We start from the raw sequence: 12550 nt of genomic DNA on the forward strand, positions 1-12550 counted from the left end.
ACAAAATATAACATCAACAACAGAACTCTCAAAATTATGCACTCGTTTCGCGTTGCAACACTTTATAATTTTCATGTTTTTAAATCGTCAAAAGATGCACATAGTCGCTAATTTAGAGCATAGCAAATGTTCAGTATAACTGTTTTCTCACAAATATCATAAATAAACCAAAAATTTGCAAATCTGAAACAACTTTTTTTAATTTTGTCAATTTACCAAAACGTAAAAAGGCCCCTTTAACACTGTACATCTATGCATATATAGTCTTGAAACATATTTGCGCACATTAACAATACACATGAATGCACACGGAGACGAAAATACATATTTGAGTACCTTAATGTATACATCGATGAACATAATATTTTATGGCATTTTCGCATCAAAACACTTCTCAACTTTACGACCATTTCTTTTCGTTATATTGTACTTACAAAAACTGTGATTTATTGGTGTTTACGACCATAACCTTCAATGTCAAATTTCTCAACAATCGCTTCATATCTAAAGTTGTTTATTTCATCTTTTTATTTGTTCACCAATCTTAATTTGTTCACCAATCTTAACAATGTAATTTACAGTATTGAAAACAATAATAAATTAGACATAAAATTGTGTTCTAATTTAGTTTTTATCATTTCAATATGACTTCGTATGCCGGACAAACCACAGAGTCCTGTTAACATCCTTAACATTAATTTGCCGAGTCAGCAATTGTACAGTAGCAATAGGTTAGAGTTGAGCATATGTGTTTTTATCTGTGTTGCTCAAACGCAGAGATGCCATTGAATTTAATTATAGTGTAATATTTCTTTGAAAAGGTACATTTTAAGGTTAAAAATACTTTTAGAAATTGCTCAAGGGAACAAAATCTCGACAAAAGTAGTAATACTAGTCATTCATTCCAAATCATCTAACCAGGAAATACACATTGGATTTCACTTTCAACATAAAGGGTGGTCTGCTTCTTCTTTATAAATAAATTAAGCATATTTAATACTTCTCTACAAAGTGCTATGATTTCCTTAAATTGTTTAAGAAACATCTTTAAAACATACTGTTATGTGAGTTTAAAAAAGATATGAGGGCAATATAGCAGTGTTTCATATGCAGATTTACATGTTGGTTTTTTTTATTTTTGATGAGAAATCATTCAATTAAAAAATCTACATATAAAATTGCATTAAAATTGATTTTACCACATAATTATTAACTTCGGATTTTAAACATAAATTATTCAATTTTTTATCGAGATGGGTTATTACGCTCTCAATTATTAAAAGACCAAGATAATCGCCTTATTTAACCCCATAATATACAGTACCCACTGAGGACCAATCAGACCCAAGATCAAAATTAAAACACAATATATAGCTTAACCTTTAATAAACAACCCTAATCCATGACTTAAGCATATTTTAATATAAAATATTTAATACAAAGATCATTAATATAGCAAAAATCGCAGTTCTACATTTCGATTTATATTAACATATGGATTCAATTTTTTTTCGTGGTCATATTAAACTAATACTATCGTATTATCCATGAAAAAAAATGTTTCAATAATACCACTCATGAAATTATAATACGATCTCCCACCCTGAAATTTTTATTGCAAGTAACTAGAACACTGATTTAGATTATCAAATGAGTGAATCGTGCAGAAACAAGTAATAATCTTAAAATCGTCCTCCTTTCCTTCCTACTAACCAACATGCCAATTCGGATTACCGTTGTTTAGACTGAATATTGATATTTCGACCAGAAATGCATGCTAGAAACTTCTGAAACCTTGACCTTTAATATGTTGACATCAAAATCAAATGCCGTCTTCTTTTCCTAGCAAGTAACCAGCATACAAGTGTGAATGATCATAGGTCAAATAATTCTGTAGATATCATGCGTGAACGACTTTCATGTCAAGACATTGACATTTGACGTCAAACTCAATAGACGTTGCCCTTTGCTTTCAAATAAGCATAATACCAAGGTGCCTGGTTGTGGGTGAATTTGATATCTAGATATCGTTCAAAAACAAAATTGTCTACGGACAGACAGACCAACCGACAGACTGACGGCCAGTTGAAATCAAAGCGCTGAAGGCACTGAAGTTGTTGCCTGTTGTATAATCTATAAGGCAACTCAGTTTTCAAAAATATGAAAAACAGGTCGAGATGTGTTTTTTTTTTTACCTAATCATTAAAGTAACATTACTATTCAAAATCAACGAAAATTTCGTACAATTGTTCGTAAAATAAACTTAACCAATTAAAAATCAGTGTTCCTTATGGCAATTGCCGAAATTTCAACGTCAGATGTGGTCTGATAAAATAGATGTTTGTAGATACAATATGCTCGTTTTTATTGTTGTTTTGCATATCTATTCATACGACACATGAACACTAAAATGGTGTTCGTGTGTCGTATGAATAGATATATTCGCGGGAATTAGTTGTGGCCACAAATAAATAAAAACGAGCATTTTGTATCTACAAAAATCTATGTAATCATACCACATCTAGCGTTGAAACTTTGGCTATTGCTATAAGGAACACTGATTGTTAAGGTGTTAACTTTATTTTACGAAATACTTAACGAAATTTTCGTTGATTTTGAGCGTTATAGTGACTTTAATAAAAAAGATAATTTAAGCTTCATTTTGGAAAAACAGGGCTTAATGCATTTGCATTAATTGTCATTCCAGTACCAGAGACTCTCTTTAAACGAAAAACACCATAAATGCAGAAAGTGTCGTCCTTGATTAGCTTGTGTGCATTGCACAGGCTAATCGGTGTGCACAGGCTTATCTTATTTGACTTGCATTAAGCCCCATTTTCCCTGAAAGCAGCCAATATGTACAGATTTCAATGATAAACACTAGAATGGTCAATGTCGTCTTACAAGCTGTTAAACACTATTGATCATATACACACACTGCAGTGTACCAGTGGTGAACTATAAACAGGCAGATGTGGTGGTTATCGTTGCTAGCGTAGTAGAGCAGACGCTCCTAGCATTCGTCGTCTGCATAATTTTACTGCAGGTAGTGCAACAGGCAGTGGTTATTGTTTCTAGCGTAGCTAAGCTCATATTGACTTGCAAAACTTGTTCTGTAACATTAGTTGTGAGCTAACGCTTACAACTAACTAGCATATATTCAATGCAGGGCACAAAATGCATTATAAGTGCATGGTGACCACAATTCAAACTAGCATACATGCCATTTTTTGCACAAAATGCATTATAAGTGCATAAAGATACAATTCAAACTAGCATACATGCCATATTTGGCACAAAATGCATTATAAATTCAAGGTGACTACAATTCAAACTAGCATACATGCAATTTTTGGCACAAAATGCATTATAAGTGCATAAAGATACAATTCAAACTAGCATACATGCCATATTTGGAACAAAATTCATTATAAGTGAATGGTGACCACAATTCAAACTAGCATACATGCCATTTTTGGCACAAAATTCATTATAAGTGCATGGTGACCACAATTCAAACTAGCATACATGCCATTTTTGGCACAAAATTCATTATAAGTGCATGGTGACCACAATTCAAACTAGCATACATGCCATATTTGGCACAAAATGCATTATAAGTGCATGGTGACTACAATTCAAACTAGCATAAATGCCATTTTTGGCACAAAATGCATTATAAGTGCATGAACACCACAATTCAAACTAGCATACATGCCATATTTGGCACGAAATGCATTATAAGTGCATGAACACCACAATTCAAACTAGCATACATGCCATATTTGGCACAAAAAGGAATCACAGTATATGGTGATCACCTTTTAAACAAGAGCTTGTCACAGTAGTGCCAAATCCCCGCCGAAATGTGTTTTCTTGTATGACATTTGTTTAAGAGAGTGGAATAATATTTGTAAAAACAAATACCGGGAGATAATTCATTATGCTCCGGACAAAAATTTACTTTGAAATTAAATAAAGGGATATAATTCAAACACTAAGGTAGATAGAGTTATGGTTCTTGGTCACTGCACTTCTCTAAGTAGCCATCTGTTTATATTCTAAGTTTAAAGTAAATCCATTGAATAGATTTGGAGTTATGCTCCAGACAAAGTTTTAGCCGGACGGACAGACGGACAGGACCAATTACTATATCCCCTCCGAAAATAAATTTGGCAGGGATAACTAGCATACATGCCATGCTGGGCACAAAATGCAGTCAACATGTTAGGTGACCACAATCTGAACTTACAGTCCTGCCATGTTGGGCACACATTAAAATGATGGTGTACAATTACATTAAAAATGTATAATATCCCCTTTGATTATATTAGTGACAAATGCATGTACCGGTATTTATAAAAATCAAAGTACTGGCAGTACTGGTGTGACGATGCTTTTGAAGAGGATGGATATAAAACATCAATTTAAGTTTATCTATATCACCACAATTGTGTATGTTGATACGAACATTTGGGTACGCTAAAAAAATTAGGTACGAAAATTGTGGGTACGAAAAAAAATTTGGTACGAAAACAATTTGCGTACGAAACATTTTTGGTACGAAAAAAAGTTTAGGGGTACGGGGCAGTAGTACCCGTGGGTAACTTGACCCATTGAGCGAAACTAGGAGGCGGGTCACATTCTTGTTCATTAAGTATGGCAATACATTCATGATGATTCTCGAAAGTAGGTATGAGCACATAGCCGGACCATGTGAGCTCAATCGTATGAGCACTTGACTATCCGAGTTCGCCCACGAACATATGGATAAGTTAACTAATAGCGAAATGACCTTATACATGTATATGCTGAAATCTAAGAATCGAACGAAATATCAAACATGGTATGTACACTTAGGTGGTTGTGTAATTTCTGTTAGAATATCATATTCAATATGTAAATTTTAAATGATTGTTACTGCACTTGAGTTTGTTGCCTTGTTTGAGTCTATATGCGCCTAGGCTGCACCCAGTGTGTGTATTTGTGTTTTTCCAAGGTAATGAGTTACGTCCGCGCTGAGGCTGCATAATGTTGGGACCCCAGGAGTGTGTCCAGCACTCCTACCTAATAACATTAGATTGACGACAGATGGGACGAATTTTGAATGATAGCTTCAATTTCCAGCTATTTGTTTTGTACTGAAATACTTTTTAATTTTGTATATGGTCAAATGCTGCGGGGGAGGGGGGGGGGGGGGTTGAGATTTTCCGGAAAAAAACAACTGTCAGGAATGGTGACCACAAAACATACAAAATATAACATTGCGCCGGGAGCGGGAATTGAACCGGTGTCGTAAAGGTGAAAAAGCGAACGTCCTTACCACTGCGCTAGCAGGATGGACAATTACGCAAAGAAATGTTGTTTTATCTATATATATCATAGCAGTGCAGCGTTAAATCGAGAACAAATATTGCAACTTCCAGCTATTTGTTTTGTACTCAAATACTTTTTAATTTTTTATATGGTCAAATGCTGCGGGGGGGGTGGGGGGGGGGGGGGATATTTTCCGGAGAAAAAAACAACTGTCAGGAATGGTGACCACAAAACATACAAAATATAACATTGCGCCGGGAGCGGGAATTGAACCGGTGTCGTAAAGGTGAAAAAGCGAACGTCCTTACCACTGCGCTAGCGGAGCGGACAATTAGGCAAAAAAATGTTGTTTTATCTATATATATCATAGCAGTGCAGCGTTTACAATTTGCAGGTTCGAAATCGTTCGCATTCTTTAGTTTTGTGATCACGTAAAAAGTTAATTTTACATGTTTTTATTCGCAATTTATTTACTAAATCGAGAACAAATATCGAACAAAATAGAGAAAATATATAGTTGTTTCATTGGTCCATAAAAATAAAATGGATGTAAAATTACTAATTTGAAATTAACGTTCTGATACACTTATTGAATCTGTTTCCCCAGGATATGCTGTTCTATTAATATTTACCTTAATCAACACGAACGACAACTCTGCTAGGAGAATGTTATCAATGAAAATCAACGAGCAATCTCCTACGCAGTGGCGAATGCCAAGGGAAGTAACTGAAAAATCGAGTTATCTCAATCGGACTGGCTCGGTCTTTTACATAGGTTGCCATTGTGAAGATTTTTTTTACTGGTTATCAAACCTTGGACGCTGCTGTTCCAGCATCGTCAAAAATTATATGAAAACACAAAAATTCAGGGCTTATCAAGGTTCAGCTTGAATATGCACAAGTTAATGAGTTATTAAGTGGCTTCAGTCTGTGTTTCATTAAAACTTTTTACAAGATGATGTATCCTCTTGAGCAATAATCAATCATGAACAAATGTATCAAGTAAAGAAATATAAATAAATCAAAGAAAAAAAAAAGACATCTTGAGCAATATTCAACCATAAAGAATGTCTCAAATAAAGACAAATAAATAAAAGAAAAAAACAGTAAAAAAAACAATATATAACATATTCTTACTGTATCAGAACATCCAGTATCTGTGCCAGATTGGAAGCCTCATGGTCGCCCAGTTTGTTTGAGGACAGATGGCGCAGCTGGGGCAGTTTTTCCTCAAGGTCATTGTACACTGCCACCGAGGAGTCGTTTATCAACACCTGGAATATATGTATAGAAACTTGGTATATAAAAACTGTGAATTTATTAACACCTGGAATTTAGAAAATTTGAACTTATCAACACCTCGAATATAGAAACTTTGAACTTTTTAACACCCAGAATTTAGAAACTTTGAAATTATCAACACCTAGGGTATAGAAACTTTGAACTTATAAACACCTTGAATTTAGAAACTTTGAGCTTATCAACACACTGATTACATAAACTTTCAACTTATAAACACCTTTCATATATCAAATTTTAACTAATCAACATCTGCAATATAGGAACTTTGAAATTATCAACACCTGGAATATAGAAACTTTGAACATATCAACACTTTGAATTTAGAAACTTTGAACTTATCAACACCTGGAATTTAGAAACTTTGAACTTATCAGCACTTCCAATATAGAAATTTTGAACCTATTAATACCTGGAATTTTGAAATTTTGAACATATTAACACCTGGAATATAGAAACTTTGAACTTATTAACACCTGGAATATATCAACTTTTAACTTATCAATATCTGCAATATAGAAACTTTGAACTTATCAACAACTGGAATTTAGAAACTTTGAACTTATCAACACCTGTAATATATCAACTTTTAACTTATCAACATCTGCAATATAGAAACTTTGAACTTATCAACACCTGGAATATATCAACTTTTAACTTATCAACATCTGCAATATAGAAACTTTGAACTTATCAACAACTGGAACAAAGAAACTTTAAACTTAAAATTTTTTAACACAACAGTTTGATGGCATTTATTCAGTAACAAGAGGCCGTGTCAGACAGGTTGTCCTTCACTACGAATGTATTGTAGTAAAAAAGGAACAGTACAAAATTTCATTGTTTTATTTGCACAATTTGTCGAAAGGGTACTGTAAACAAAAATAACATTATTTGCCCTCAAGCTTCATATTCAAATTTAAACAAAGGGTGGAAATTCCTTGAAAATAATCCAATTGTAAAACTCTGAAAATGTGATCTTTATCTTTTTCTTAAACACATCACAAAAATCCAACTGACAAGGAAAATGCTTTACTCCAACCCTTTCTTGAATGGGGGCATAACAATTAAGTTCTTGAATGGTTGTGGCTAGTTGAATCGTGTACTTTGTTACCTGTGCCTACATTGGCTGGATGAATGGTGTACTGTAGTTACCTGAGCCTGCATCGCTCGCATGAAGAGATCATTGTGCGCCGAGAAGTAACGGTTGAGCAGGTGCATAGACTTGCGTACCATCTGATCATACTCATAGTTGGAGAGGTCCTGAAGGGAACAAGTAGACATGTCAAAAATTTAAACCTTTTCCGCTCAAAAGCAAAATTAAAATGGCTATAGGCAACCAACATAAACCAGAACAGCCTGTGAGTAACTCGCCGTCTGTTTACGTTTTATGCTGCATGCTGCTCATCGGTATCTAAGGGTTGGTAATGAAGCCTATAAAACTTGAATTTAGTAAGAAATTTGACGAATTTCAAGTACCTTAGAAAATTATAAACATGATCTGTCTTACTAGATTCAAGTTAAAAAGTAGCAATTAATTTCCAACCCAAATGATCTGATAAGCAGCAAACAGCATAAAGCCTTTTTAACTCTGCATCTGAGCGGGAAAGGGTTTATCTGATATGCATACCAAACAAACAAACATACAAAACATACATATATAATGTCAAAATGCTACTTGCTACCATGACAATACTGCTTTCTATTCTATTTACTAATGATAATGATGAATTTTCACCATAAATATACATTCTCAAACATACAAATATAACTGACTTTTAGTTTTGTCATATGTTTTTTGGTTGACAATGATAAATGATTAGAACACACAATGGTTTATTAATCCTTTCCCACTCAGAAGCAAAGTGAAAATGGCCAAACAGCATAAAACCAGAACAGCCTGCGAGTAACTTGCAGTCTGTTCAGGTTTAATGCTGTTTGCTGCTCATCAGTAACTAAGGATTGGAAATGAAGCCTTTTAAATTTGAATCTAGTAAGAAAGGTTTTTTAATGAAATTTAACTTCCTATGGGACTACAAATGTGCAAAAAAAGTATCCAAGTGGTAGAGGGTTAATGGCTGCTTAATACTTTTACAATTTATGTAATTTCAGCTTGAATTCTCACCAGGAGAATATCCACAAGGTCGTAATTCTTGAGGAATGAGGTTACTTCGAAGATTTCTGTCAGCTTCCTCAAACCAGCCTTTGCAACACTGTAAAACAGATACCAGAAGTGTAACATTTGACAACATGTGAGCTAAGTAAAGTATAACTCATTAAAGCCACACACCTTATTTTGCATAGTAAATTAAAGTATAAATAAGAAACATACTTCATCTATGCCAATTAGAATATATCAGGTGGTTATAAATCTGTCTTTTTTGCGCTTTAAAACTTAACAATAATCGCGTTTGTCAAAATGGACGCATACGTCTAGAAATCCTACTTTCGGTTTTAAAAGCGGTACTGTTTGAAAAAAAATTAATTAATTGCTAACTAGGCTATAGATTTAATTTTATCTATCCCAATTAGAATATATATGGTGTTTACAATGTAGAAATCCGTCTTTTTGCACTTTAAAACTTAAAAATAATTGCGTTTGTCGAAATGAATGGACATATACGTCTAGAAATCCTACTTTCGGTTTTGAATGTGGTACCCTTTGAAAAATAATAAACTACTTGCTAACTAAGCTATATATTTAATGACAATTTTGCACACTTTCAAATTGCATTTTTATGTATTGATTAACATGTACTAGTTCATTTCAAAGTCAGAGGCAAGGTGTGACTGGCTTTAAATATTGAAGAAAGAGTTATAGTACTTTATATCTGCATTTTCTATCGAGTTTTCTATCAATATAGAAGGTTCATTTGAATTCATACAGTACTTTTTGACTTATGTTTTGTACAAGTAAACTAAAGTATACATTAATTTACTGCACAAAAAATTAAGCAAATGGCAATAACTAGTAAATACTATAGACAAAGTTATGGTTATTGTACCAGAGGGACGGGGGTAAACAGGAAACAGGAAACTACCAAATTCCCGAAATATATATGCCAAAACAGTTTTTGTGTGCCATTTATACCTTTTCTTAGGTTTCTTTGATTTTAAATGGCGTTCAATTTCCAGCCATATCAGTAAAAAAGTGATTAGGGTTTATTTCCTATTAATATTCTTTTTTTGGCTCGACTTCACTCGCTACAAGTTTACCCACAGGAGCTATAATTTTGTGATACAGTAAAGTTAAGATATAGAGTGAATATGAATTTCTTGTACTTCTTTTAGACTTCGTTTACATCCTCCCTTGATTACCCCCTCTGTTGTACCGTTCCCAACTTTGTAACTCTAGTTACTTCATTTAAGTAAACGGGACACAACTCACTCCAGGTTCTCACATATCAGGTAAAGCTGCCTTCAAAACTTCAAAATTAATGATTAAAATTTGTCCCAATAATGTGAGTCTAGTTACTTTATTAAGAAAAAGCGACAGAACTCACTCAAGGTTCTCAAATACCTATTAATGCTGCCTCAGGCTGGGAAGGACACACACATAACATAATTATTATGGTGTCATTGTATACAGCTGTGATAAATGTGCATTAAATACACTTTTTCAATGTATACAATTTAGGAGCATCGTAGAATTACACATGAACTTGAGCTTTGCTCTCGAAAAACAAGGTCAAATGCTTGGGTGGAAAATTATTGACTCAGATAAGCCTGTGCAGTCTGCACAGACCAATGTGGGATGACACTTTCCACATCAACTGGATTTTGCTAAGAAGGGACTTCCTTTAAACCAAAATATACAATAAAAGCGGAAAGTGTAGTCCCTGATTAACTGCACAGGCTAATTAGGAAAAACTCTAACTCTTTCAGTGCGGGAACCCAATTTTGAAGGCCTGTGCAAACAGTTTGGATCCAGATGAGACGCCACAGAACGTGACGTCTCATCAGGATCCAAACTGTTTGCTATTCTGATAGTATTCTTTAAAAAAATTGAACAAAATGCTAATTTTAGAAATTATTCAGACAACATTTTAGCAGACGACAAATTTCCCATCATGCAAAGGGTTAAGTACGTGCTAAACACCTGTTTTTTTCTAGAGCAAGGCTCATTAAAAGGTAAAGTAAAGTTATCAAGTATTAGAGAGCATGTTGGGCTTGTCAGCACATTAAAAGGTAAAGTAAAGTTATCAAGTATTAGAGAGCATGTAGGGCTTATCAGCACATTAAAAGGTAAAGTAAAGTTATCAAGTATTAGAGAGCATGTAGGGCTTATCAGCACATTAAAAGGGAAAGTAAAGTTATCAAGTATTAGAGGGCATGTAGGGCTTATCAGCACGTGAGATTTGGGAGGTTTAACAGTGACAACCACACATAACACAGGGATATAATAACCGCTAATTTACACTTCATTCGTTTTATGTGGAATATAATCATTACTTGAAAATTCTGCATGATTGCGTGTCTTGAACCTGTTTGTCGTCGTAATTTCACTACAAATAGTGCATGTCTATATCAAACATGTACAAACTTAGATGCAAACTTAAGGATGAGATCTTGCACAAAACACAAATTAATAATCGCAGGGAAATAAATCCCTTAAACATACAGGCTAAACGTAATAAAATAATTGAACCAAAACCACTAGACAAAGATGCGCATGAAATTTGAATTTGTTAAGATCCCACGGGAAAAAAAGACATGTTAGAAATCAATAATCCTTATACAAAATTAACTGGAAAGCCCTGTCAAAGCTGCCGCCCAATAAGTATGCTGTATGTCATTTTTCATCAAATTTGCATCGAAGTATCTGAGTAAACAGAAATGAAAAGTGAAATATTAAAATAAAAAAAGTCATAGCTCCATGAAAATAATTGGACCGCAACTATCTCATTATCTGACAACCTGTGCATGTCATCTCTACTAAGGTTTGCTGGATATTAAGTTTAATAAAAATCCTATCATTAATGTTCAAAATCTCGTGACCAAATAAAAACCTGACATATTAATTATCTACGGGCAATTATTCCCTGAAAAATAATTGGACTGGAATGACCAGGCAATAATACTCTATAGTGATGCTGCAAATGAAGTTGGATAAAATTAGGATTATAAGTGTCTGAGATCTCGTGTGGAAACAAAAAAGTCTATGGATGTTAGGATGGACAGATGGGCCTAGCATTCCAGTTTGGGAGATAATTTATGGACAAATCTGATTAAGTGGAAAAACTTAACATGCTAAACATGCTATTTGGAGACATAAAAATTGCATAATATTTCAGTAAATCGGTTTTTGGAAAGGGGCTGATAGACAGGGCCTGTAAAAACAGCACGAATTCCCTAGAAGATACCTCCTTGATACAGAAAATACCAAAACAGCAGCAAGTGTCAAGTAAACAAATCAGCCAGCTCAAACTGCAGCTCCGGGTCTTCACCAATTTCAGCAAATGAAAATTGCTACAAACCCCTCAAATACCCTCACATACATGTTTTCCATGAGCCCTGCTGTATGTGCCATCACAAATATATCACCAAGGCATTAGTTTCAACCTATTTATTTAACCCTTTCAGTGCGGGAACCGAATTTTAAAGGCCTTTGCAAACAGTTTGGATCCAGATGAGACGCCACAGAATGTGGCGTCTCATCTGGATCCAAACTGTTTACTATTCTGATAGTATTCTTTGAAAAAAATGAAGAAAATGCTTATTTTACGAATTCAGCAGACGACATTTTAGCAGACGACAAATTTCCCAGCATGCAAAGGGTTAAGAATTGCATCAAAAGCCTACAGAGTATTGAAACGCTCTCTAGTCTGTTTCCTGGGCACAACCAGGAAATCAATCTCTTTGAGGGAGATCTAAAGAACGCTTCCACAGTGGGTATTGAACCCGTGACCTTCCAGTTGCTAGGTGGACACCATAT

General features: G+C 34.3%; 2 protein-coding genes across 3 annotated transcripts in view; one reads left to right on the forward strand and one right to left on the reverse strand.

Annotated features, from left to right (window-relative positions):
* Positions 1–12504, forward strand: part of LOC127833488 (aldehyde dehydrogenase, mitochondrial-like) — a 315090-nt gene extending 302586 nt beyond the window's left edge. For both annotated transcript variants that reach the window (XM_052358767.1, XM_052358768.1), the window contains exon 15: positions 12495–12504. The gene's annotated coding sequence lies outside the window, so the exon portion shown is untranslated. The remainder of the gene's footprint in view (positions 1–12494) is intronic.
* LOC127833498 (inositol 1,4,5-trisphosphate receptor type 2-like) overlaps positions 1–12550 on the reverse strand; it is a 183782-nt gene that overhangs the window by 101498 nt on the left and 69734 nt on the right. The window contains exons 30-32 of the mRNA XM_052358786.1: positions 8741–8828; positions 7771–7878; positions 6454–6590 (exon numbers count right to left, since the gene is read on the reverse strand). Of these exons, the coding sequence (XP_052214746.1) occupies positions 6454–6590; positions 7771–7878; positions 8741–8828 (333 nt within the window). The remainder of the gene's footprint in view (positions 1–6453; positions 6591–7770; positions 7879–8740; positions 8829–12550) is intronic.

Source organism: Dreissena polymorpha, chromosome 6 (genome assembly GCF_020536995.1).
Source record: "Dreissena polymorpha isolate Duluth1 chromosome 6, UMN_Dpol_1.0, whole genome shotgun sequence".
In the NCBI taxonomy this organism is placed as follows: Eukaryota; Metazoa; Mollusca; class Bivalvia; order Myida; family Dreissenidae; genus Dreissena; species Dreissena polymorpha.